Source organism: Dendrobates tinctorius, unplaced genomic scaffold (assembly GCF_039654945.1).
Source record: "Dendrobates tinctorius isolate UK_male_01 unplaced genomic scaffold, ASM3965494v1 ptg000011l, whole genome shotgun sequence".
NCBI lineage: Eukaryota > Metazoa > Chordata > Amphibia > Anura > Dendrobatidae > Dendrobates > Dendrobates tinctorius.
This window is the reverse complement of record NW_027361679.1, coordinates 36,588,009-36,614,420: the sequence shown is the minus strand read 5'-3', so window position 1 is coordinate 36,614,420 and position 26,412 is coordinate 36,588,009. Positions and strand designations below refer to the sequence as shown.

Below are 26,412 nucleotides of genomic sequence, written 5' to 3'. Positions count from 1 at the left end.
AAAATAATTTAACTTTTATTGAAAAATGTTTTTTTTAGTAAACTTTTTTAAAATTTTAATAAACTTGTTTAATAAAGCTTTGAAACCATAAAACTGGTCATTTTTATTTAAATACACACATTATAAATCTGTGTAGTGTGTGGTGGAAATACTGCTGGAGGGGCTGCGGGACACTTCGACACTGGGAGTGTGGAGAGAGGACTGGGATCGTGGTGGGGAAGGAACAGTTAGAGGTGAAGGTGTGGAAAAAACTACAGAATGGGTGGACATGTGGGAAGCAGAAGAGGTGGTGGGTGGTGGAGTGGAGGGTTGGGCAGGGACTGTAGGAGCAGATGATGTTGATGGCAAGTTGTATGGGGAAGGAGTTTGGTACGGGGCAGGTTGCTGGAAGTGGGGAGATGTCTGGTACGGGGCAGGTTGCTGGAAGTGGGGAGATGTCTGGTACGGGGCAGGTTGCTGGAAGTGGGGAGATGTCTGGTACGGGGCAGGTTGCTGGAAGTGGGGAGATGTCTGGTACTGGGGAGGTTGCTGGTACTGGGGAGTTTGCAGGTACTGGGGAGGTTGCTGGTACTGGGGAGGTTGCTGGTACTGGGGAGGTTGCTGGTGCTGGGGAGGTTGCTGGTGCTGGGGAGGTGGATGGTATGTAATAGGAGGGGGAGGATGGAAAGTGGCTGGAGGGGGTGTAGATGTAATAGGAGGGGGAGGATGGAAAGTGGCTGGAGGGGGTGTAGATGTAATAGGAGGGGGAGGATGGAAAGTGGCTGGAGGGGGTGCAGGTGGAGGAACTACTGTGGTGGGAGGAGGAGGTTGGGAGGTAACTTGCTGGAGAGCAGCGTGGCATGAATGCATTACATGCATCTGCTGGGCAGGAGAGAGCGTTTCCATGCGCTCCACAACAGACCTGAAAAAGGTGTGGTTTGGCGAAGATCTTGCTTCTGAATGCATGGTTTGCAGAAGTGTCTTCACCTCCAGAATGCTGGAGTTGATCTGCTGATAGCATGCGGAGATTTGCTCTGACATGACTTTTAGACAGTTCTGGAAAGATGCATTCAGATGCAAGAACTCTGGCGCATAAGTCTTTTCCTGACCCCTCTGCCGCTGCCGCCCAGTACCCGCAGGTGTACTAGAGGTGGCAGGGGCAGAAGGGTGGGGTAAAGGGAAAGCGATCTCCTCACCAGCAGCTTCATGTAATGTAGGCGGCCACGATGCTCCTGTGCTGGTGGATGGGACAGATGGGTCGAATGTGTGGGAAGGCTGGGAAGGTGCAGATGTACCGGGGCGGTCGAAGTGTCCCTCGGTGCCGGTCTCCTCAGGGATCGCCTCAGAAGGGTCCAATCGTGCAGGCTCCCGAGTGCTGCTCACCGTGCTGTGGAATAAAGAGAAAAAAAAACAATTAAAATAGTGACATGGCATGGCCCTGGCTGAAAAAAAAAAGTTACATCTAAACATTTTTTTGTCACATGTGGTGTGTAATATTTACCTTCTGGTGAGCATTGTATCCCGGAGGAACGACAGGGCTCGTGCGTACTTGTACTTGCTCCTGCGTCCTCCAGATCCACTCGGGGCCCGCATCTCTTTATTGAACTCCTTCTTGAAACGATCCCTCACAGACCGCCACCGCTTCACAATTCTCTCCCCTGAAACGAGAAAGGACAAAGTGGTTAGTATACAACATCAGTGTTTCCCAAACTCCAGTCCTCATGGTCCCCAGGGGTCATGTTTTCAGGATTTCCAAAGTAAATAGAAATCCTGAACACATGATCCGTGGGGACCACGAGGACTGGAGTTCGGGAAACACTGGTTTAAATCAAGCAACCGGTACTGTATATACTTACGCTCTTTAATCTGGGCCCGAGCTTCGAGGTCCTCCCAGCGGTCCACAAGGAGCGAACAGATTTCCTCCCAGAGTCGTCGGGTAACGATCAGGTCAGCGTGGCGTCGGTCAGCCATATTCCAGAGCGGCTCCCTTTCTCTGACGAGATCGATGAGGTGGTCCACATCGAGTCCTCCATCCTCACCGTCAGAGTCGGGAGCACGCTGTGAAGGCTGTTAAAGAAAAAGACAAAAATAACATAATTAGCCTCCACAAAAGAAATGAAATAAAAAGTGCAAAAAAAACAAAGCAAAAATATTTATACTTACACGCTGGTGACCGCCGCGTTGCTGTCGCCGACGACCCTGGGAGGCACTGCGAGGACCTCTTGGCCGAGCACCAGATTGGGAAGACTAGAGAAGAAAACAAAAAATGTTATGTCTTTGGATGTAGGCATTTGTTTGCTGTGTGTGGTCTGCAGAACATTGTTTTCTATGTGTTGTGTGTAGTGTGATGTTGTGTTTCTGCGTTTGATGCAAAAAACTTACCAATTGTGAGCCCACTCCAAGTGTCTGTCCACCCCTTCCTTCTTCTGGGAGCTCCTCTTCATCTTGTGATTCCTGTTTTGAAATAAAAGGCAATGAATACACATATATTACAGAGATGATGGATTTTGGAAATAAAAACTTACCGTCAAACGCTGACGATGCGAGGGAGGGCTCCCTGAAGATGTGCTGTCTTCCTCATGGCCAGACTCCATGGCTGTGGGTGGTGTTTCTGCTGCTGCCATTGCTGCTGCTGCTGCTGCATCTATTGGGCGGCTGTTGAATAAAGAGAAACAAAGGGCCAATGAATATCTTGATATTCCATAGCCCTAGTTTGGAGGAATGGGGGATTTGATAATTACCGTCTCTCATCTGCTGCTGGACTCCCCTCCCGCTGTTCAGCATGCTGCTCCATTTGGGGTGGTGCTGATGGTGCTGCTGCTGCAGATGTCTGCTGCCTTCTCCTGCTCCTGGTTCTTGGCTTGGGTGGCATGTTGGGTGTGGCTGAGGGTCCCATTGTCTTGCTTTTATATATGTCCTGTGGGCAGAGCTACTGAGCATGCTCAGACCAAAGAAACCGGATCCGGCCGGCGGATACGGCTGTTGCCGGATCCGGCGCATTGCGGCGCTCATAGGCTTTCATTGTATGAAAAAGCCGGACACACCGGATCCGGCGTGTCCGCCTTTTTCGACGGATACAAAAAACGTTACAGTCAACGTTTTTTCCAGACGCCGGATCGCGTCACATTGCCGGATCCGGCGAAAATCGGATGAAACGCATGGCCATCCGGCTCGATCCGGCTCTAATGCAAGTCAATGGGGGGGAAACCGGATCCGGCATTGCATTTCGACGGATCCGGTTTTAGTCAAAAGCGCCGGATCGCGCCTGAAGCAGAAAACCTGATGTGTGAAAGAGGCCTAAAATGGCGGACAACGGATCCGTTTCTGTACTGACCACAACGTTTGCCACCGGACCGTTGTAGAGAGGAGAGAGAGAAGAATTTTTTTCAGACGCCAGAACAGAGTTTATGGGTAAATTTCCGACACAGAAAATGTGGATCCGGACGAGGAAAAAAACGTTTCACTGTCCGTCCTTTCCGCTTAGCGGACGGCAAAATATTGGCGGATCCGTAAAAAAACGGATCGAACGGATGACCAACCGTCAAGATCCGCCGTTAATACAAGTCAATGGGGAAAAAACAGATCCGCCAATAAAAATGGCGGATCCGTTTTTTTTGCAAAACGGCGGATTTTGACTGATGGGGAAAAACAGATGTGTGAAACAGGCCTTAGGGTTGCCGCTGGTTTATGTGCACCGCATGATCAGGCAGACCCCAGGGGTGAAAGTCTGGGGGGCTGCGATTGGAGAGACTGTGTCAGAAGAAATCTCTTAACTCCTTCATGACCTGGCTATTCTATTTTTTGACACTTCTTGCAAAGACCATAACGTTTAAAAAAAATGTTAACCCCCTGAAGCTTTGTTCTTTGCTGGGCCTCATGGAGGGCAGTGGAGATACTTGAGAGGTCCTTCATGTCATATAATGGTTGTGCACCCCATCAAGCAGGCCACAGATGAGGGCAGAGCTAAATGGCTTTACAAGACTGCTGTGTGGAGGTTGCTGGTAGTGGACAAGTTCTTAAAGGGAACCTGATTCATAATTCCCAACCTGCAGGCAGCGGTCGCCGTCAGGTGGATTTATGTCTAACATCTTGGCATTTCTTCAGATAGAATATACTAAAGATCCAGCCATAGATCAGACTGGGCCGGCTCTGCCCTTGGCCGGCTTTTCCCAGCGCTGCTGTAAGAGATGGTGTGCCTCCCTTGTGTGTATGTAGGGAGAGACCTGTCAGTGACCTGCAGCGATGCTGAGAGAAGCCAGCCAAGGGCAAAGCTGGCCTAGTCTGATCTAGGGCTGTAATCCCCGGCCAGATCTTTAGTATATCTCATCTGAAATGCCGGAGCGTTTCATAGAAAAATATATCTGGCTGTAATCAGGCCGCCAGGATCTGCCTCTGAATGAAAACACTGCAAACATATCTTCCAGATGACAACGTTCCTCCAATCACTGTGATATGTCCCCAGGTGTTTGTGTGATATTGCTTTGGCACATGACCACTGCAGCCAATCAGTGGCCACTGATTGGCTGCAGCCTTAACTCTTTCCGTCAGAGCAGATTGGCCGTAGCCCTGACAGATGCGTACTAGAAATCATTGGAAATGTATGTTGTACTTGGTCGATATCAGTGGTACAGGGGTTAAACGTGTGCCATTGATTACAGTTATCACCTACCTACCCATAAAATAGACGATAAATGTCACATCACGGCGGTCAAACCCCCAGCCGTCCATAGATGCTAAATGTCATTAAGGGTGCAACACATTTAAATGGATAGAAAAAAATGCAGGGATGGGTTTAAAATAAAAAACTAAAATATGATATACTTTTGAATTCCATTACGTATACCTTGGTATTACAAATTCAATGCACTGCTCGGATAAAACCGCTTCTCAGAAATTCGAAGATAAATATTTTCACCCTGCTGTAAAATCTTTTGTGCGTCCTCTGGGCAACAGTGACCTCTAGTTACATCATGCCTCCATTAATATGTGTGGATCCACTGTATGGAGAGCATCTCTGAGGTGTCCTTGCTCACAATGGACCTGACAGGTGACAGATTCTCTTTAAATATAATTGTCATTTCCGGTTGCTACTTGTGGTTCTTCTGTAGGTTCTTCGGCCACTTTATTTATGACAGACGCTTCCATCTCCCAGGTTTGCCCATTCTCTGTTTTCCTCGGTTTCCAACAGGTCACTAGGTCAAGACTCCCAACCTCCAGTTCATCACCTCCAAAACCTTTAGGCCACATGCACACGTTCAGTATTTGGGGAGTTTTTTACCTCAGTATCTGTAAGCCAAAACCAGGAGTGGAACAATCAGAGGAAAAGTATAATAGAAACCCGTCACCACTTCTGGATTTATCACCCACTCCTGGTTTTGGCTTATAAATACTGAGGTAAAATACTGACCAAATACTGAACGTGTGAGCCTAGCCTCATCAGTCTCTGCCATCGGACAGCAGGGGACAAGCTTGTTCCTCACTGGTAACCAGTGTCCCTACATAATTACTGCCCAGACCCACATCTTCCATATCTACGTCAGGGTTTGTGCCCCACTGTGTTATCAATGAAGTTCAGCATTAATTCCCCATGTTATCCCACCCAAGTTTTTAATCGGTAGTAGGGTCCACCGACTGCTGTAGGTGATCTCCCGGATACATGAAAGTTACCTGCTTAATTACAAGGTACAAGACACTGTATCATTGGGGTACACATGGATTGGAAACTGAATAGGGTTTTGTAACAGTGAGTCAATAGGTGTTGTTGGGTTTTACAGGATATAAAGGAAAATGGCAGGAATTGCAATATACACTCTTTAAGAAGTAAAAGTCATGGAATTATGGAAAACACAGGGTAATTAGACGTTGTCATTTTGCTCTGCGCCATGATGGCCTTTGAGAACGGTGGTGTGATGTCAATGGAGCACCCACAGCTGGATGTCTGGCTCACACTTTCTGAGAATTCGTGTAGACATTGACACCTTTAGCTTGATATGTCCCAGAAGCCCATTTTTCAATATGGTCCTCTGAGCAATAAACCTGCTACAATTTATTAATTATGTTTGCTTATATAGCACCATCATATTCCGTAGCACTTTACACATATTATCAGCACTGTCCCCATTGGGGCTCACAATCTAGATCAGTATATCTTTGGAATGTGGGAGGAAACCAGAGTACCCGGAGGAAACCCACACAAACACGGGGAGAACATACAAACTCCTTGCAGATGTTGTCCTTGATGTGATTTGAACCTAGGACCCAGCGCTGCAAGGCTACAGTGCTAACCACTGAGCCACCATGCTGACCTGTGGTACAATGGCTTGCAGCATCTCTAGAATTGTCTCCAAACACATCTATTCTAGGAAATCATTGTTCGGCAATTGCAAAGGGAGCTGCCAGCACTGAATCTTGATGATTTGTGTGCCAAGTGCATCCATTGTTGCAACACATTCTTCAGACAACCATTAATAACCTCATTGATAACATGCCATGTTGTGTGTATTTCTGAGCAACTTGTTCATCCTCGATGCTGAGTAAATTGAGATGTTTTGAACATTTAGTTTCTATTATTTTATTAACTTGTCTATCAATCGGATGATTTCCATAATTCCTTGACTTTTTCTTCTTTGTGTTGCAATTTTCATTTTTCAAATTTGAGTTTATGTGATCGCCATTCATGGACTATAGTAGTCCATATAGTTCATGGCATAAGCGTTACTGAGCAAAAGTTTTAGGCAGGTGTGGTAAAATGCTGCATCCCCTGAAATTGTGTTGTAATTCGGAATATTTATTAATCCAAACTTTCTCTTGCTGAGAAATTCCTGTTTTATTAGCGTATACCCTGAGATCATGTTCAGGGACTTTCTGGGAACAGCTCCCCATTGGCTTCCAGTTGGTTAAAATAATAAACCTATTTGTTACTCATCCATTCGGAGGTTCAGCCCTCAGTCCCTTTCACTGGTCTCAGCTTTGATAACAGGCTGCAGCTCTGATGTCACGAGTGCAGCAGTCCGGTGTTTGTCTTTTCCATGTCCTTTTTTCCTACATAATAAGGATTATTGAACTTCCCCTTTAACTGAACATCAGTGCAAAATAAGTACAGCAAAATTATAATACTAATATCCCTCTGTATCAAGAAAAATATTTGAAAAATTATGAAGCTGGTAAATATTTTGGAAATTATTTCTAATACTGATAAGTCGTCAGTATAAAGTAGCACCAGGGGCAGCCACAGTCCGAGGAGGTCCCTGTGAACAGTATATGGGCCTTATACAGTCCCGTAGGTCTTTCCAGTGCAGCCCTTTATGTGACTGAAGCTGCTTACTGCTTTGGAGGTGGAAGTGTGACCCCTTATCTATCGGGCCCCTGTGCGGCTGAGCTGTTTGCACCATACGGTATGTACGTCCATGAGTAGCCCTGACAGCTAGAACACGAGCAGATGTGTGTTTTTCGGCACATGTTATTGTATTATTATTGATATCATGGTTATTTTTTCTGCTAAAATGATACATTTTTATGGACTCTATTATATTGGTGCTAAGTTACTTTGTAGAAACTGACTGACATTCTTTTCTGTTGCTGTATTTTGGTACGGCAGTGATTGCTTTGTGGGCACCTTGTGCATTATCATTCTCCTACAATGCTAGTTGGGTACCAGTACTGTATGGTACCTGGGAATCTTGGTGGTCCTAGTGTAGGACACTACATGGTGGCACTTTCTTAGAGATGTGGCTCGTGTGGTCCTTTCAGCCTGACAGAAATCCCAGTATCCAAGAATGTGCTATATATAGGCTATATTCACACGTTGCTTTTTTGCTGCTTTTTTTTTAACTGCAAATTTAAAATGTTGTGCTTTGATTTGCCTGCGGTTTTATTGCTGCGTTTTTGTCAGGATACATTTGTCTCTTGTGCATGCTGATAAAGTTTAGTGCATAAAAAAAATCTGATTCAACTTCAGCACACCAGGGCAAGTGGGAAGAGCGGGGCTACAGTAAGTGCCAGAATTGGCGCATCATATGGATGGGGTGGCTGAGAGCTGATGTTTTTAGTCTGGGAGGGTCAATATCCATGGCCCCTTCCTAGGTTATTAATATCAGCCTGCAGCTGTCTGCCTGCCTTTGCTGGTTATTAAATATAGGGGGACCCTATATCATTATTTTTTGGGAGGGATCCCCATTTTAATAGCCAGTAAAGGCTAAGTATGCACAAATAGAAAATTAGTTCAGCTCACCCTTTAGATTCCAAAATGACTTCCGAGCGTGCACCATGTCTCTGTCAGACGATTAAATGGATAACTCTCAAGAAGAAGAGGATCCAGCTCAGAAGAATAAAATTCAAAAATGTTTGTTAGTTTCCATAAAACATGAAAAAGGCTTATGACAAACCCGACCAGTGTGACCGGAGGAAAGGTTGCTACTGGGAGACTGGACGCGTTTCGAACAACAGGTGTTCTTAGACTCAGAATTTTCTAATTTTATTCTTCTGAGCTGGAACCCCTTCTTCTTGAAAGGCTAAGTATGCAGCTGTGAGTTGATAGTAATAGCCTGGGAGGCTCCATGGGTATTACCCTCTTGCCAGGCTATAAACATCTGCCCCCAGTCGTCGGCTTTCCCTCTGCTGGTTAATAAAATGTCAGGGGATCCCACGCCATTTTTTTTTTCAGAAAATAATTTAGGAAGTAATAAAATACATGTACAGTAAGCTACACAAGCACTGTACTAATTATATGTCATTGTCCTCTTTCTATCTATCTGTTCTATGCGTATGTATCCTCTCTATTCTATGTTGTCAGATCACGCTGTGATTTTACTGTAAGCAGATGAAATGTCAGGTTGTCAAAGGACATCGGTGTGTAAAAAAAAGGAGGGCACTAGCATGGTCCGAGTGCCGTGCGATTTTGTTTTTTCTCGCACATTGGCGAGTCTTGTCCGAGATACAAGGACAGTCGCAGCATGCTACGATTTTTTTTCTCAGTGTTATTTTAGCTTAGAAAAAAATCACAGATGAGCAGGGAATCATAGACTAACACTGGTCAGAGTGCAATCTGATTTTTGTATTGGATTGCACGCGTCCATTTTCCTCGCAGACGAGTATAAACCCTAAGTAGTCGACTCAAAACCAGCAATGCCAGTTTATGGGTCCGTGAAAAAAAGTCAGACTGCACTCGTCTGATGGAAGGATTGACAGAAAGGACAAGTTGGAGAAACTGTTTTTTTTTCCCTCTCCCCGTATGTGGAAAACTGATTATACTGATCAAAGTCTGATGAGAAGAATGGATCCATTTTTTTCCTATGTGTAGAAGTCCATTGCGTGACCCTTTCCTATTATTGAGTTAGAAAAAATACTAAAAGCATTGTATCTGTTATCTCAGCATATTCCGCAGAGATCGTCATCATTAGAGATGAGCGAATTTGTTCGGATTCGGTTCTGAATATGATCGGCATCGAATATTGTTTTTGCACTATTCGTCGAACACAGGCGAACGTCATTAGAGTCAATGGGAGTAGAAATTACTGAATATAAGACATACATTCTGCACAAATATTGTTCGAATATGGCTCGAATATGTCAACATCAGATTCGGGGACAAAATCCGAACAAATTGGCTCATCTGTAGTCATCATCATTCACTGTCACCAATTGTTACACATTAGGGCCAATTTCACAGAAGCTAATGCAATCACATATAACTTGTTTCTCCTGGTGTCAGAATGTTATTGTGTATTGCGGTGTAAGTTTGCATCCGTATTTCCTGTTCTTCCTTGTTTTGTCATCCTTGTCCCTTTTAAATAAAGTTATTGGGGAAAAAAAGGCGTTCTGCAGCGTGTGGTTCACACCCCCAGCTCTCTGGCAGAAGGATTCCAGCTGCTGTTGGAGTGGACTGTCACCTCCTGGGCTCTGCTGCTGTCCCTGCTGCTGTCGGCTTAGCAAGGAGATGAGCTTCTTGTTGTGAGTGTCACCGTGTCCCCCTCTGCATTGTCCGCCGGGCTGGGAGCTGTGTGTCACTGTCCTCCTGTCTGCACAATCCATCATGTTCTCTCAATTGTCGTAGAGCAATCTGTCCATTGTCACCAGAGTTCAGTGTCTGCCCCTCTGTCATGTCCTTTGTCTGTAAGGACTCGGAATTGAATCTGTTTCCACCGGTATGCTATGTGCCAGGCGTTTCCTAGCGATGCGTTGGTTTGGGCATTGTAGATTGTGGTTTTCTATTTTCCTGTGTAGATGTCATATACTGATTAATAGTCAGAAGGATCTTATTAGTAAACTTTTCAGGACATCGGGGCCTTGTGCTTCTTTCAGTAGGGTATTCTACGGTTGTCGTAATCTATAAGAGAGGCCAGATGTGGTTTCTTGTAATTGTAAAGTCCAGAGTTGGTGATGGCTTAAAGAAATCTAGTTTATGGAAATCTATCATGAAAATATGTTCGCTATCCTAATATGTGAAACTGAAAGGATACCTGAAATTATAATCAGTGTGTCCATGATTAACGGAGAACGACCCCTGACCCGTAAGGAAGAAAAGTGCCAGCTCTAAGATAATGTTTGGCTGGTGTCTACTATTCCACTAGCCCAGTGACCCACTAGTCTACCTATTACTAATAGAGGTTATCCAGTGTAGAGAACCCAGTTTCACATGTAATATTTGGGCATGCTGAGTTATCAGAAAAAGGGTCCTATGTCCAAAATTGTCCTAATTTCTTGGCCAGAGTGCATTCTGATTACAAGCAGCATGACTTTCTCTGGAGAAACTAACCTGTCCTACATTACAGAGACGACAACCAATTAATTTGAATAAGCCCTGCCATAAACGCATAGTACATGTAGATACCACCCACAGGTCTTGATTCCTCTTGAGAACAAGGCTCTGATGCCCTCCGATGCCAGTGGAGAGGTGGTCGGAATTCCCATTCATTTGTATTAAAATGCTCTCCGATGAAAACAGCGCGTAACAAGGCCCTGCTCTCCAGACAGATGTGTGTCCATTGGTGGGATCTCCATATTCTATACAATTTTATAATATCCTGTAGATATCTCATAGATATACGGGATGGCACAGCAGGGTAGCTGAGCAATTAGTATAACTGTACATGTGGTGGAAATGCTATTTTTTGTGATGAGTTGCGTGTGGAAAATCTGCAGTGGATTACAATACCAACTACGTGGACAATATTTATTTCTAGTTTAAGTATCACATAATTATTTTAAATACTACTACTAATAAATGGGTAAGTTCTTGTAAAAACAAGCAATTTTTCAATACACCTCATATTAAAAAAATCTCCATTCTCAAGGACAGAGGCATTTCTAATTCTGTAGTTAATGTTAGGAATCTGGGTTCTTTAATGCCTATGCGGGAATCCAGAATCACACATTTGTCTCCAGAGGCTGTCCTTTTTCCCAGCTTCTGAGCATGCCCATGGGACGAGCTCCCATTGGAGTCCAGGAGTCAGGTGCTCTGTTCCTGCTCCTGAATTCATTGGCTTAGCTCAGGGCTCTGGAGATTTCCGGCAGGTCTCGTACGCTATAAAAAGTGCGCATGGCCGTTATGCCGTGCGCTAGTATTTTTATACCGCTGCTGTATGTATGGTGATGGATGCTTGGACTGGTGACTGACTCATTATGAAACCCCTTCCCTCGGTTATTACGGCTGTGTGAGTGAGTGGTATTCTGTTAGCACCTGCGCTAGCCCCAGCGCGCACAAGCTCCATCTTTCCAGCAGCTTAGCGTCCTGCATCGTGCTTGCGATATTTGCGGTTGCAGCCTGTCCAGGCGTGCGCAGTTGCAACGCTGAGCACACGTGTACACGGTAAGTCCGCTCGGTTGTAGTGACTGTATTTAACTACTCTGGTTTCCGGCTACCGCAAATGTGCCGCTGAGATCCTGTGCTGTTAACAGGCTCAGCGATACTTTTGGTTATTTTCCCTGCAGCTCTGTGTCATTTAACAGAGCTTGCCTTTTGCACCTGGGTGAGTTAGAACCCTGTGCATATTACCGCTTTTGTGCTCTGCCTCTCTCAGCAGCGTTTTTTGTCATCCACCGCCCGAGTGGCGAAGGCACTTTAATTATTTATTTTTTTTAGTGCCTTCCGCCACTCCTAACAGTTAACAACTCATTGCAGAAGTATCCAGAAAACTCTGCAGCCTATCTGAGGTAGCCAGTTTTTTAGGCATAGAACGCACGCATGCTAGCTGGTTGTTATACAGCATGCAAGCGCTGCTGTGAACCTGGCCGGATTGCTGGATCCATCTTCTGTATCACTTCGCTTCTCCAGTGCTTGCAGAGGTAACGTTGCCTCTGCAAGCAGCAATGGAAACAGAACAGGTCAGGGAAGTGGCTCAGCCATACCACCAGCCCTGTCAGTCATCAAGAGCACACTTCTCTCTGGCAATCAGGTTTCAAAGATGTGAGAGAGTCTGATCTGCTGAATTAGTAAGTTTCAAGAGGTAGAAAAGCCAAATACAGATTCTGCCTCAGATTGTCTGCAAATTTCTGCAGGTCAATCTGTTGTGTATGGACATCAGTGTTAGGCTGGAGTCACACTAACCTGCGCAAAATACGGTCAGTATTTTACATGCGTAATACGGATGACAGACCCCTAAATAGTGCTCCGTATGTCATCCGTAATCAAGGTGTGGTCGAGTATTTTGCGCATGTCAGCATCCGTATGCAATCCGTATGGCATCCGTATGGCGAGATTTTCTCGCAGGCTTGCAAAATGGACATATAATGGAGCCCTATGACAGGGTTTCTAAAAGACACCTGGTGCGTATTTCTCGCAAGTCACACGTGTGGTCCGTGTGTAATCCGTATTTTTTGCGCACCCATAGACTTGCATTGGCGTACTACGGGCGTAGTACGCTGACAATCGCAGCATGCTGCGAGTGGCACGGAGCGTAGGATCCTGAGGAGAAATATACGGCTGGTGCGAGTGACCCCATAGAGAATCATTGGTCCGTGTGTAATGCGTGCTTTTTGCGCCTCTCACTCTCCCGTATTCCTCGCCAGTGTGACTCCGGCCTTAGGCTTTTCCCACAGATGATAGAGGAGTACTGAGCCTCTTTAACTAGATTTCTGAATAGTGTATCTGAGTAATGTGCCTGCTGCATTGGGGAGGTGGAGGCTTTCATGGCTGCAAGGGATGACGTTTAAATAAGGGGGAGTAAGTAACATCAGTAATTTAGACATCTTGGCACTACCTAAGTGACTGACTCTCAGAATTTGTGTATGTGACCGGGGTCCAAATTGTATATTGAATTGCCTTTACTGTTTGATAACCAACTTAACAAGTGAGGTGAAGAGCACATGCCCACCTTGATTCAGGGGTACTTCAGCATGGCCAATCCTTCTCAGGTGCTAAAGCTGGTCCATGCGCTGTAGGATCCAAGTAAAGGTGATGAGAACATTGCATTTTACATACAGAGTACTACCTTTCAGCATCCCAGCTGGGAATTCATGGTTTGACGTTATACATATCAGATATTTCTGAATTTCGTATATACAGGAAGACTCAGCTCAGCTCCTAAGCTCTTATGAGAAAACCGCTACCAGACCGTTCTGGCAGCTGTTTATCTCAGGGAAGAACAAAAGGGTCTGCAGTTGAAAATCCAACAGGCTGGGTTCATCTGTCGGGGAGAATCAGAGGCCTCCATGCACCTTAGGCAGTTGGTCGATCCCAGCAAGATCAGCAGTTTTGGCCAACATTAATCTTGACATGTATGGGGGCCTTTTGTGTTTTATCCTATAAGGAAAATGGCATGTCTTTGTATTAGTATGCATCTGAAAAAGACTGTTCTGACACTGTTCTTGTGTAATATAATCTCCAAAGGAAAGGGAGAGAGCACTCCTGGCATTCAGAGGCTTGTCATTCACCACTGACAGACCTGAAGAAGGGCATGACTACATTTTCCAATATGGCAGAGAATTTAATATATTTTTGAAATTCCAAAATCAATCTTGTAAAGTCAAATAGTGAAATTATTGGGCCAGTCAATTCTGCAAATTGAGGATGTGGCTGGGTCCGTGTGCCACTAAATGGACTTGTCCACATCATTGATGGCTGCAGGATCTCTGTGCCATCGTATGCATTAGGCTACTTTCACACATCAGGTTTTCGGCGTCAGGCGCGATCCGGCGTCGTGCCGGAATGCCGGATCCGGCAAATGTTTTGTAAAACCTGAAGTGCCGGATCCGGTTTTCTGCCGGATCCATCTTGTTCTTGACAGACAAAACCGGATCCGTCTCATCCGGTTCATCCGTTTTTCTATCCGTTTTTCTATCCGTTTTTCGACGGATTACGCCGGATCCGGTTTTTAAAATTTACCCTTGTGGCCTTCCGAACGGGATTGGCTACTGGAAAACTAAATATAGCATGTTCCTACAGCCCTTCTTTGACAGGTTGTAGAGAAGAAAGTGCAGGTTGGAGAGAAGAGCAAGTTACTGGCGAAGATGGATGTTGTCATTGGAAATATTACCACTAGAAGTTCTGTGACGGTTTCAGTAAAGAGGGACAATTTTGCACTATACTTTATGTCACCTCAAGGCAGAGTACACTGGCAGGATGACAGAGTGTGAAAGATTTGTGCCCTAACCAAACTTGTGTACCTTCTGGACCAACAGTATATACCTTTGCCAACCAAAGTTGGCTATCTTGTCATGGTCTTACTATTTTTACCTTTAGGCCACAGGTGTGTACCTGGTTGTGTTTTATGCAAAGTATTTCACCTTTTAACAAAAGTTGTGTACATTGTTAGGAAATCACCAACAATAAACACAACTTTTTAGGTGAAATACTTTGCTTCCAACACAACCAGGAACACAACTGTGGCAAAAAGGTAAATTTTACCCACAGTTATATACCAGGTTTTGAATACCTTTTGACCTTTGAAATTATTTAACCTTTTTTTCTAAACATATTTCGCCGCAGAAAGAAATGAGAGACAACCATTGTAAAAGTAATTTAACTTTTATTTGAAATTTTTTTTTTTTTTTTGTAAAATGTTTTTAAAGTTAGTTAAAAAAACTTTTTGAATAAATGTTTGAAAACAAACAAATGGGCATTTTTATTAAAAAAAAAACATTACAACTCGGTGTAGTGTGGGGTGGAAATACTGCTGGAGGGGCTGCGGGACACTTCGACACTGGGAGTGTGGAGAGAGGACTGGGATCGTGGTGGGGAAGGAACAGTTAGAGGTGAAGGTGTGGAAAAAGATACAGAATGGGTGGACATGTGGGAGGCAGAAGAGGTGGTGGGCGGTGGAGTGGAGGGTTGGGCAGGGACTGTAGGAGCAGATGATGTTGATGGAAAGTTGTATGGGGAAGGAGTTTGGTACGGGGAAGGAGTTTGGTACGGGGCAGGTTGCTGGAAGTGGGGAGATGTCTGGTACTGGGGAGGTTGCTGGTACTGGTGAGGTTGCTGGTATGTAATAGGAGGGGGAGGATGGAAAGTGGCTGGAGGGGGTGCAGATGTAATAGGAGGGGGAGGATGGAAAGTGGCTGGAGGGGGTGCAGGTGGAGGAACTACAGTGGTGGGAGGTGGAGGTTGGGAGGTAACCTGCTGTAGAGCACCGTGGCACGAATGCATTACATGCATCTGCTGGGTAGGAGATAGCGTTTCCATGCGCTCCACAACAGACCTGAAAAAGGTGTGGTTTGGCGAAGATCTTGCTTCTGAATGCATGGTTTGCAGAAGTGTCTTCACCTCCAGAATGCTGGAGTTGATCTGCTGAAAGCCTGCGGAGATTTGCTCTGACAAGACTTTGAGACAGTTCTGGAAAGATGCATTCAGATGCAAGAACTCTTGCGCATAACTCTTTTCCTGACCCCTCTGCCGCTGCCGCCCAGTACCCGCAGGTGTACTAGAGGTGGCAGGGGCAGAAGGGTGGGGTAAAGGGAAAGCGATCTCCTCACCAGCAGCTTCATGTAATGTAGGCGGCCACGATGCTCCTGTGCTGGTGGATGGGACAGATGGGTCAAATGTGTGGGAAGGCTGGGAAGGTGCAGATGTACCGGGGCGGTCGAAGTGTCCCTCGGTGCCGGTCTCCTCAGGGATCGCCTCAGAAGGGTCCAATCGTGCAGGCTCCCGAGTGCTGCTCACCGTGCTGTGTAATAAAGAGAAAAAAAAACAATTAAAATACTGACATGGTATGGCCCTGGCTGAAAAAAAAAAGTTACATCTAACATTTTTTTCACATGTGGTGTGTAATATTTACCTTCTGGTGAGCATTGTTTCCCAGAGGAACGACAGGGCTTGTGCGTACTTGTACTTGCTCCTGCGTCCTCCAGATCCACTCGGGGCCCGCATCTCTTTATTGAACTCCTTCTTGAAACGATCCCTCACAGACCGCCACCGATTCACAATTCTGTTCCCTGAAACGAGAAAGGAGTGGTTAGTATACAACATCAGTGTTTCACAAACTCCAGTCCTCATGGTCCCCAGGGGTCATGTTTTCAGGATTTCCATAGTAAATAGAAATCCTGAACACATGATCCGTGGGGACCACGAGGACTGGAGTTCGGGAAACACTGGTTTACATCAAGCAACCAGTACTGTATATACTTACGCTTTAATCTGGGCCCGAGCTTCGAGGTCCTCCCAGCGGCCCACAAGGAGAGAACAGATTTCCTCCCAGAGTCGTCGGGTAACGATCAGGTCAGCGTGGCGGCGGTCAGCCATATTCCAGAGCGGCTCCCTTTCTCTGACGAGATCGATGAGGCGGTCCACATCAATCCCTCCATCCTCACCGTCAGAGTCGGGAGCACGCTGTGAAGGCTGTTAAAGAAAAAGACAAAAATAACATAATTAGCCTCCACAAAAGAAATAAAATAAAAAGTGCAAAAAAACAAAGCAAAAATATTTATACTTACACGCTGGTGACCGCCGCGTTGCTGTCGCCGACGACCCTGGGAGGCACTGCGAGGACCTCTTGGCCGAGCACCAGATTGGGAATACTAGAGAAGAAAACAAAAAATGTTATGTCTTTGGATGTAGGCATTTGTTTGCTGTGTGTGGTCTGCAGAACATTGTTTTCTATGTGTTGTGTGTAGTGTGATGTTGTGTTTCTGCGTTTGATGCAAAAAACTTACCAATTGTGAGCCCACTCCAGGTGTCTGTCCACCCCTTCCTTCTTCTTCTGGGAGCTCCTCTTCAGCTTGTGATTCCTGTTTTGAAATAAAAGTCAATGAATAGACATATATTACAGAGATGATGGATTTTGGAAATAAAAACTTACCGTCAAACGCTGACGATGCGAGGGAGGGCTCCCAGAAGAAGATGTGCTGTCCTGTTGATGGCCAGACTCCATGGCTGTGGGTATTGCTGCTGCTGTTGCTGCTGCCAGTGATGCCATTTCTGCTGCTGCTGCTGCATCTCTTTGGCGGCTGTTGAATAAAGAGAAACAAAGGGCCAATGAATATCTTGATATTCCATGGCCCTAGTTTGGAGGAATGGGGGATTTGATAATTACCGTCTCTCATCTGCTTCTGGACTCCCCTCCTCAGCATGTTCCATTTGCTGCTCCATTTGGGGTGGTGGTGGTGCTGATGGTGCTGCAGATGTCTGCTGCCTTCTCCTGGTTCTTGGCTTGGGTGGCATGTTGGGTGTGGCTGTGGGTCCCACTGTCTTGCTTTTATATATGTCTTGTGGGCAGAGCTACTGAGCATGCTCAGACCAAAAAAACCGGATCCGGCGCATTGCGGCGCTCATAGGCTTTCATTGTGTGAAAAAGCCGGACGCGCCGGATCCGGCGTGTCCGGCTTTTTCGCCAGAGACAAAAAACGTTACAGTAGACGTTTTTTCCAGACGCCGGATCGCGACACATTGCCGGATCCGGCGAAAACCGGATGAAACGCATGGCCATCCGGCGCGATCCGGCGCAAATGCAAGTCAATGGGGGGGAAACCGGATCCGGCATTGCATTTCGCCGGATCCGGTTTCTGTCAAAAGCGCCGGATCGCGCCTGACGGCGAAAACCTGATGTGTGAAAGAGGCCTTATTCTTCTATGTATAACAGATGAAAGTAGTTGATGCTGCCATCACGGTCCATGAAAATCACTCACGTGCACTTGCACATTGACTAACATTTGTCAGTGCAGTCCTTCGTGCACCTAGGCAGCTGACCAAAAATACGCTGATCTGAATGTCGCCTTATGTACTACACAGCACATGTTTATCAAATTATAAAATAGATTAGATTTCGATGCTTATTTGTCTTTTTTCATGTATTGAAAAAACTGGTCCTCAATATGGACAGGTGCAGCAAGTTTCCCTGTAGAATACATCTTGGAGCACAGTAAAGGAAATCTGTTACCAGGTTTTTGCTGCCTCATCTGAGTGCAGCATGATGAAGACAAAGAGACCCTGAATCCAACGATGTATCACTTAGTTTACTGGGTGCAGTAATTGTGACATGGAGTTTTTAGATTTAGCATGCAGCAGAGCTGAGAAAGTTGACCCCGCCCACAGCAAGTTTTTCTGTGTCCCTTGATATAGACAATAAGCTGCTTATCACAGGAGGGAGTGGAGCCGAACTTGCAAGCTAGTCACAGAGATGATAATCAACAGGTGATAAAACCTTCACTGTAAATAAAAAAAATAACACACAGCTTGACATATGACACATCATTGAGTTCTGTGTCTCAGGCCCTACCTCATGCTGTCCTCAGATTACATGGAAAAACGTGCTGACAGATTTCCGTTTTAAGATAAAAATGCATTAAGATATTATCCTGCAGGTCATCCACATCTTTTTTAGCTTCAGACGTGGTTGGTGATATATTTTTCATGTTCCAAGTTACAGAGGGTCACTGGCACCCTGTATACTCTGTGACATTAATATCCTATACAAGTATGGCCTGAATAGCCTGAAGAGAAAATCAAAAATGTCTATTTATTAGTACTAGCTTGGCCCATGCAAAATTTTCGCACATTGGTCGTCGGGGGCACAGGCAATTTCAGAAAAAGCAAGCTGGTCAAATATAAATGTATTTCATAAGATGATGAACACAGACAAGTATTTTTATATGTAAATTGTTAATACAATAAATTGGTTTGATAAGTAGAGGCCGTTACTCCATTACTAAAGAAGCCCGCTCTCGACCCATCCTGCACAAACAACTACAGACCAGTCTTCAATCTCCCCTTCATCTCTAAACTTGTGGAGCGCCTAGTTTACTCCCGCCTTACCCGTTACCTCTCCACTCACTCCCTTCTAGACCCTTCACACTCCGGCTTCCGCCCCCTACACTCGGCTGAAACTGCACTCATCAAAGTGACCAATGACCTTCTGACAGCAAAACGTAACGGTGACCACTCTCTGCTCATTCTTCTTGACCTATCTGCAGCTTTCGATACTGTTGACCACCATCTCCTACTCTCTAAGCTCCAGTCACTAGGCATAAAGGACACTGTGCTCTCCTGGTTCTCTTCCTATCTCTCTGACCGCTCCTTCAGTGTTTTGTTCTCTGGCTCCATATCATCTCCTCTTCCTCTTGCTGTCGGGGTACCTCAGGGCTCAGTACTTGGCCCCCTTCTCTTCTCTCTCTACACAGCCCCAATTCGACAGACCATCAGCAGATTTGGCTTTCGGTACCATCTCTATGCTGATGACACACAACTATATACGTCTTCCCCCGACCTTACCCCCTCTGTACTACAGATACAGAACAAGAGTGACTGTCTGCAGTCTCCAATATCATGTCCACTCTATCTGAAACTCAACCTCTCCAAAACTGAACTTCTTCTGCTCCCGCTGTCTACTAACCTCCCTAAATCTGACATTTCCCTCTCCGTGGGTGGTACCATAATAACTCCCCGGCAGCAGGCGCGCTGTCTGGGTGTTATGTTTGACACCAATCTCTCCTTCACATCCCATATACAATCTCTTGCCCGCTCTTGCCGCTTACACCTAAAGAACATCTCTAGAATCCGCCCTTTTCTCACCATGGAAACAACAAAAACCCTCACTGTAGCATTGATCCACTCCCACCTGGATTACTGCAACGCTCTATTAATTGGCCTCCCCGTCACTCGACTATCCCCTCTCCAGTCCATAGTTAATGCAGCAGCCAGGGTCTTCCATCTGGCTAATCGGTACTCGGACGTGTCCGCTCTTCGTCAGTCATTACACTGGCTGCCCATTCATTATAGGATTCAATTCAAAGTACTTGTTCTCACCCACAAAGCTCTCCACGGTGCGGCACCCCCCTACATCTCCTCCCTCATTTCTGTCTATCGGCCTAGCCGATTGCTGCGCTCTGCAAACGACTTTCGACTAACCTCTGCACTAATCCGTACCTCCCACTCCCGACTCCAAGACTTCTCCCGTGTTGCTCCTATCCTCTGGAATGCTCTACTCCAAGAAATTAGGACTAACCACAATTTGCATAGTTTTAGGCGCTCCCTCAAAACACATTTGTTCAGAGCGGCTTATCACGTTCACTAATCAAAGTTATTCTATGTGTAAGTGTGCGTGTATAGCCCATTCACTATCTCCATCCATCCTTCACTCCCTCAAGATGGCTGGACCTTCATTGTAAATATACAATTGTAAATACACACCTGTACTTTTTATCTCCCTCACCTCATGGTAGATTGTAAGCTCTCACGAGCAGGGTCATCTTATTTCGTCTTATTTTGCTTTAATTATTGTATTGTTAACGTTGTTACTTATGACTTGTGTTTTGAAACTGTTAAACTGTAAAGCGCTGCGGAATATGTTGGCGCTATATAAATAAAGATTATTATTATTATTATTATTATTATTATTAAAAATGTCTTCCGGTTGAGGTGCCACCTGCAGGTCATTGTGTCTTTCGGCAGGTTTATGAAAATGAATGTTTAAACTGTATTTAGTGATAAAATTGTGAATGTGTGGTTTGTTTGGCTCTTTTCTTGCTGTGTGGTTTGCTTGGCTCTATTCTTGCTGAAGGAAGCAAGTTTACCTTTCAAATGATGTATCATGTGTGTGTGGGGCGAAGTAATCAGCGAAAAAGCAGTGTATGTTTACAAATGTGTTTGCATATGTGACTCACCTGCAGTGAAGTGTGCAATCCTCCAATGTGCTTGAAATAGGCTGGGCAAGCACTTAAGCAAGCTGAAAAGACCCCAAGGCAAATGTTTGGATTTGTTTGTGATATCTGTTAGCAGCTTTGGGGTAGTGTGCTTTGGGGTAGTGTGCTGCCACCTGCAGGTAATTTGACCTTTCAAATGGTATATCATTTGTTTTTGTGGGTGGAATATGAACAGAGCAAGTGTGCAATTCAATAGACAGTGCATGTTTACAGATGTGTTTGCATATGTGCCTCACCTGCAGTGAAGTGTGTAAAGGGGGCTTTACACATAGCGATATCGCTAGCAATATCGCTAAAGCATCACCGATTTTGTGACGCAGCAGCGATATTGCTAGCGATATCGCTATGTGTGATACCTCCGACCGGCTCCCCCGCTGTCTGTCGCTGATCGCGCAGCTCCATTTCTCGTCGGGCGCTTCCTGCATGGCTTACTGCTGGCGCCGACGAGCGACGCGTGGACACGGGCGGGAGGACATCAGGATCGCCGTGTCTGACAGGTAAGTAACGACCGCTGCTGCGTCGCTACATCGCTGTGAGATCTGCCTGTTTGGCAGCTCACTAGCGACCATTTAGCGATGCACCAGCGATCCTTACTGGGTCGTATCGTGGTCGGGATCGCTGGTGCATCGCTAAATGTAAAGGGGCCTTAATGCTCCAATTTGGCTAAAATAGGCTGGGCAAGCAGTTCGGCAAGCTGGAAAACCCCCAAGGCAAATGTTTGGATTTGTTTATGATGTCTGTAAGCAGCTTTGTGGAAGTGTGTTTTGGGGTACTGTGATGCCACCTGCAAGTCATTTTTCCTTACTGTAGGTTTATGAAAATTAATGTTTAAACTGTATTTTGTGATCAAATCGTGGGTGTCTGGTTTGTTTGGCTATTTTTTTGCTGAAGGGGGCAAGTTTATCTTTCAAATGGTGTATGATTTGTATGTGGGTGCAGTATGAACGGAGATATAAAGTAATCACCGGAAAACAATGTTTAGGAATAATAGAATAGATAACGCACCCCTCCAAAAAATCTGAAATAAGAATCTAATGCTAACAGGCCCATATTCATCATGGGGCGCTAAAACTTATGTCTTAAGCAAAAGTAGCACATATATGCTACAAATAGGAACAAATCGATACGGAGTTTGTATTCCATGGCAGCTGGATGGGATCTTTGCACAATGCCTCCTACCTGCCGGCATTCCCGTGCCATCTTGGCACGATGTCATGGCAAAGCGATATACACATTTATGTATTGATATGTGTGCATGTACAGTGATACCGGAGCCCACTGTTCAGTTACATACAAGATTACCTTAATCTCATTCACAAATTCGCCTTTGTTTTTATATAATAAACTTGGTAGTTTGTTAAAGGAGTTATCCAGGATTATTTATTTTTTTTTTTTACTGTGGGAACCAACACACAGTTAGTTGTTAAATATCTGCCTGTTGTGCTCGGCGCCGGTCTCTTCCGACATTGAGCGGTTGCTCTGCTGTTGATGGGGTGTGACTGCTGATTGACAGCCAGCTCCCCGTTGCCTAACTGTGGGGAGCAGTCAACACAGTAAACTGGAAGAGGAAGAGATGCTCTGTTGATGTGAAGCAGCAGAATCGCCAGCAGGAGCGGTCAGTGACCACCCTGAGCTGGGGCCAGACAGGTAGTAAGTACCTGCCTGTTACTTTTTTGGCCCATAGTAATAAAATGAAATAGTCCTGGACAACCCCTTTAAATGAATGATGAGATGTCTGTAAATACTGAACTAAGTGTACTGCTTATGTGAGGGCCACTCCTGCACAGGGGTCCACTAATTCGGGTCAGTCTGGGCCTTTGTGCATGTATATTTGCTGCGATACCCGCAGCATTTCCATCACATGGCGCCTGTTCATATTGTGTCTCGGTTGTATTCCTGAGGACAGTTTTTGGTATTCACACAAGTACATTTATGTATGGAAAGTTATTGATGTTACAATAGTGGCGTTTTAGGATAATCCTGTAATTCTGGTGAAAAGGCATACATCAGCAATATTTCACTTTCACAGGACAGTCCAGAACGGGGAGGGCGGTATTTTCTTTATTTTACAAATATGACTATTGAATTACTAATATTTTCTGATGTGAATATTTTTGTAGAATGTATGACAGTCCTACTTACCAAAACTTATGTGTAATGCATTGCAGTGGTCTATGTTGCACTGCATTCTGGGATAAGTTTGTTCTTTTAGTTAACTATGCATTGCTTGGAGTGAATCTTTAACCAATAACCAATTTTGTGTAGATGTATTAACTCCTTCACAACCTTGCGATTTTCCTAATTTTTGCACTTCTATTTATTGTTCCCCTTCTCAGAGCCATATTTTTTTTATTTTTCCATCACTATAGCTGCGTGAAGTCTTGTTTTTTGCGGGACGAGTTGTACTTTTGAATTACACCATTGATTTTACCATATTGTGTACTGGAAAATGGGGAAAAAAATCCAAGTGTAGTGAAATTGCTAAAAAAAAAAAAAAAGGTGCAATTCCACAGTTGTTTTTTGGTTTCTTTGTGTTAACCATATTCACTAAATGCTAGAACTGACCTGCCATTATGATTCTCCAGGTCCTTATAAGTTTGCATATACCAAACATATATAGGTTCTTTTTTATTTGAGTGGTGAAAAAAATCCGAAATTTGTAAGAAAAGAAAATGGCGCCATTTTCTGAGTCCTGTTGTGTCTCCATTTTTCAGGATAGGAGGCTGTTTGGCTTATGTTTTGCGCGCTGATCTGACTTCTTTATTGATACCATTACAGATACAATGTTTTGATTGTCTGTTATTGCATTTTATTACAATGTTATAGCGGCCACAAAGAAAAGGTAATTCTGACATTTCAGTTTTTTCTCTCATTACGACGTTTACTGATCGGATTAATTTAATTTATATTTTGATCAGATATTTATGAACACAACAATACCAAATGTGTGATTTAAACTTTTGTGTTGTTTTTTTTTTATATTTTGTGAAAGTTTTTTTGTTTTTTTACTTTTTACTGGCTTCAATAGGCCTCTTAGGAGACTTGAAGCTGCGATCATCTGATCACCTGTGCTACACATAGCGCTAATGTGTAGTAAAAATCACAATCTCCTATAAGTGCCGGCCCCGAGCCAGCATTCATAGGAGATTCACAATGACAGACATTTCACAATGACAATACTTTTTACTTTATTTAATAGTCCCTTTAGGAGACTTGAAGCTACGAATGCGTGATCACCAGTGCTATACATAGCAACCGACGTTCACAGGGATATTGTAATGATACGCAGACGAACCTATATGTCAAAAGGTTATGAAAGGGTTAATAGAACAATGATAATGGACTCCAATTCACACACAATTAAACTTGGGACCAGTGCAAGATATGTAAGGCAATATATTTAAAAAAAATTAGGTAGTTTAATTTAATTACATCTACACTACACATGTTAAGTCCAGAGATGTTATAGGCCATGGTAGTACGTTTAGGCCACACAAACTGCTAAACGTGCTACCATGGCCTATAACATCTTTCGACTTGTCTCCCATCGAGCACATCCGAGAAGTAATTGCTTGACGATAGCAAAAGGAGCTGCCAGCAGCAGATCATGATGATTTGCATACCCAGATGATTTCAGCATGGCAGAACATTCCTCAGACCACCACTAATGATCTAATTGATAGCAGCCAAGGAGAGTAAGTGTGCATTTCTCCACGTGGTGCTCATATACGACACTGAACAAATTGAGATATTTTTAAAATTTTTTGATCATTTTAACATCGTTTACATGTGTATTGACCCTGTGATCTCCATATTTGCACAACTTTCCTTCTTGTAGTCGCAATTTCAATGTTGCGGAGTGTACATAATGTCAAATAGTGAAACATAAACATTAATCTATGTACTGTATTTTCTAAACATAAGTTTAAAGAGAAGCTGAGCCTTGGTTTGTAGCCACTAAAGTACCAACGTTTCATTATGCAGCTTGGGCTGTAGCGATCCCAACACGCTCTTGTCAGAACTGGTTGTTTTGACATACTGAAAGAAACGGTTTTGGTCTCCCTTTTAATAAGTTATTAGGAAGATCACATTCACACGTTGGCTTTGTTGAAGAAGTACAGTACAATGCCAGAGATGTTTTCCAAAATTCTATTCACAATTCCATTTACTCCAGCTTTTACCCTGTACAATTACACAGCTAAAATCCATGTAAAAAATCTGCATGTCCCAGATTTCCTTTGCATTTGTTGCCAATAGCTAAAACTTTCTCAGTATCTGAAAAACTATAGTTTTCACATATAAATTCTAACATGAATAAATACTTAAAGCGAACCTGTCAGCAGGATTTTGCTAAGTACACTACAGACACTGTCAGGTTGCTGCTCTTAAACTGATTAAAATGATACCTGGGATGAAGAAATCCGTCTTGTGGTTCTTGTGTAATCAATGTTAGAAGTTTTCAGCTAATGATATGCCCATCCTCTGGGGCGGGACTGGAGCAGAGTCTTATCTTCCTGCTCTAGGCCAGAGAAACCAAGGAAAGACCCTGCCCACAGGCCGTTCCAAAGCCGAATCGGTCAGTCTCTCTTTATGTCTCTATGATGAGCAACATGTTTGTGCTTCGGGACAGCCTGTGGGCAGGTGTTTGGCCATATCCTCAAATCCTCAATGCCGAGATATACTGGCAGATAGTTAACCATGATGCAGTACCATCAATAAGACGTCTAAGTGGTCCAGATTTATTCTGCAGCAGAACAATGACCCGGAACATAGAGTCAATATCACTAAGAACTATCCTTGGAGCAGGGAAGAGCAAGAAGTCCTGGAAGTAATGATATGGCCCGCATTGAGGCCGGATGACAACATCATCTAACCTCTGTGAGATTTCATAAAGAAACAGAAAGTTTGGCACAAACCTACATCCATAGAAGATCTGTGGTGGGGATTCCAAGATATTTGGAGAATTGATGCTGTTCTGAAGGCAAACAATTATTGATGTGACTTGGATTTTTCTTGTGTTCATTCTTCTAAAATTAAACTATTAACACTTATATTTTTGAAAGTTTTTTTACTTTGTAGCATATTTTTACACCTGCGTAAACCTTTTTCACAGTTCTGGAATAAAAAAAAATGCCAAGCTAAACAGCAGAAGATACTACTGAGGAGAGAAGTTAGATTTGAGGGTTCATTTAGTTTCATCACATAATGTGAAACTTTGTCCTTTTATATTGGTGCACATTGCAGCGGAGGTATTTCGTATTGTTGCTTCTGCTTGTGCCTCCAAATATCGGAGCTTAGCTCATTGGCAGATCCCTAGAATCTGCTGAGCTGTTAAGTTGCCAGCTATTCCTGAGTCCTCCGAATTTA

General features: G+C 44.4%; 1 protein-coding gene across 1 annotated transcript in view; it reads left to right on the top strand.

Annotated features, from left to right (window-relative positions):
* The first annotated feature begins 9,792 nt into the window (after window positions 1-9,792).
* Window positions 9,793-26,412, top strand: part of MOB1B (MOB kinase activator 1B) — a 120,026-nt gene continuing 103,406 nt past the window's right edge. Inside the window, exon 1 of the mRNA XM_073540967.1 lies at window positions 9,793-9,927. Within this exon, the coding sequence (XP_073397068.1) occupies window positions 9,914-9,927 (14 nt within the window). The 5' untranslated portion in view covers window positions 9,793-9,913. The remainder of the gene's footprint in view (window positions 9,928-26,412) is intronic.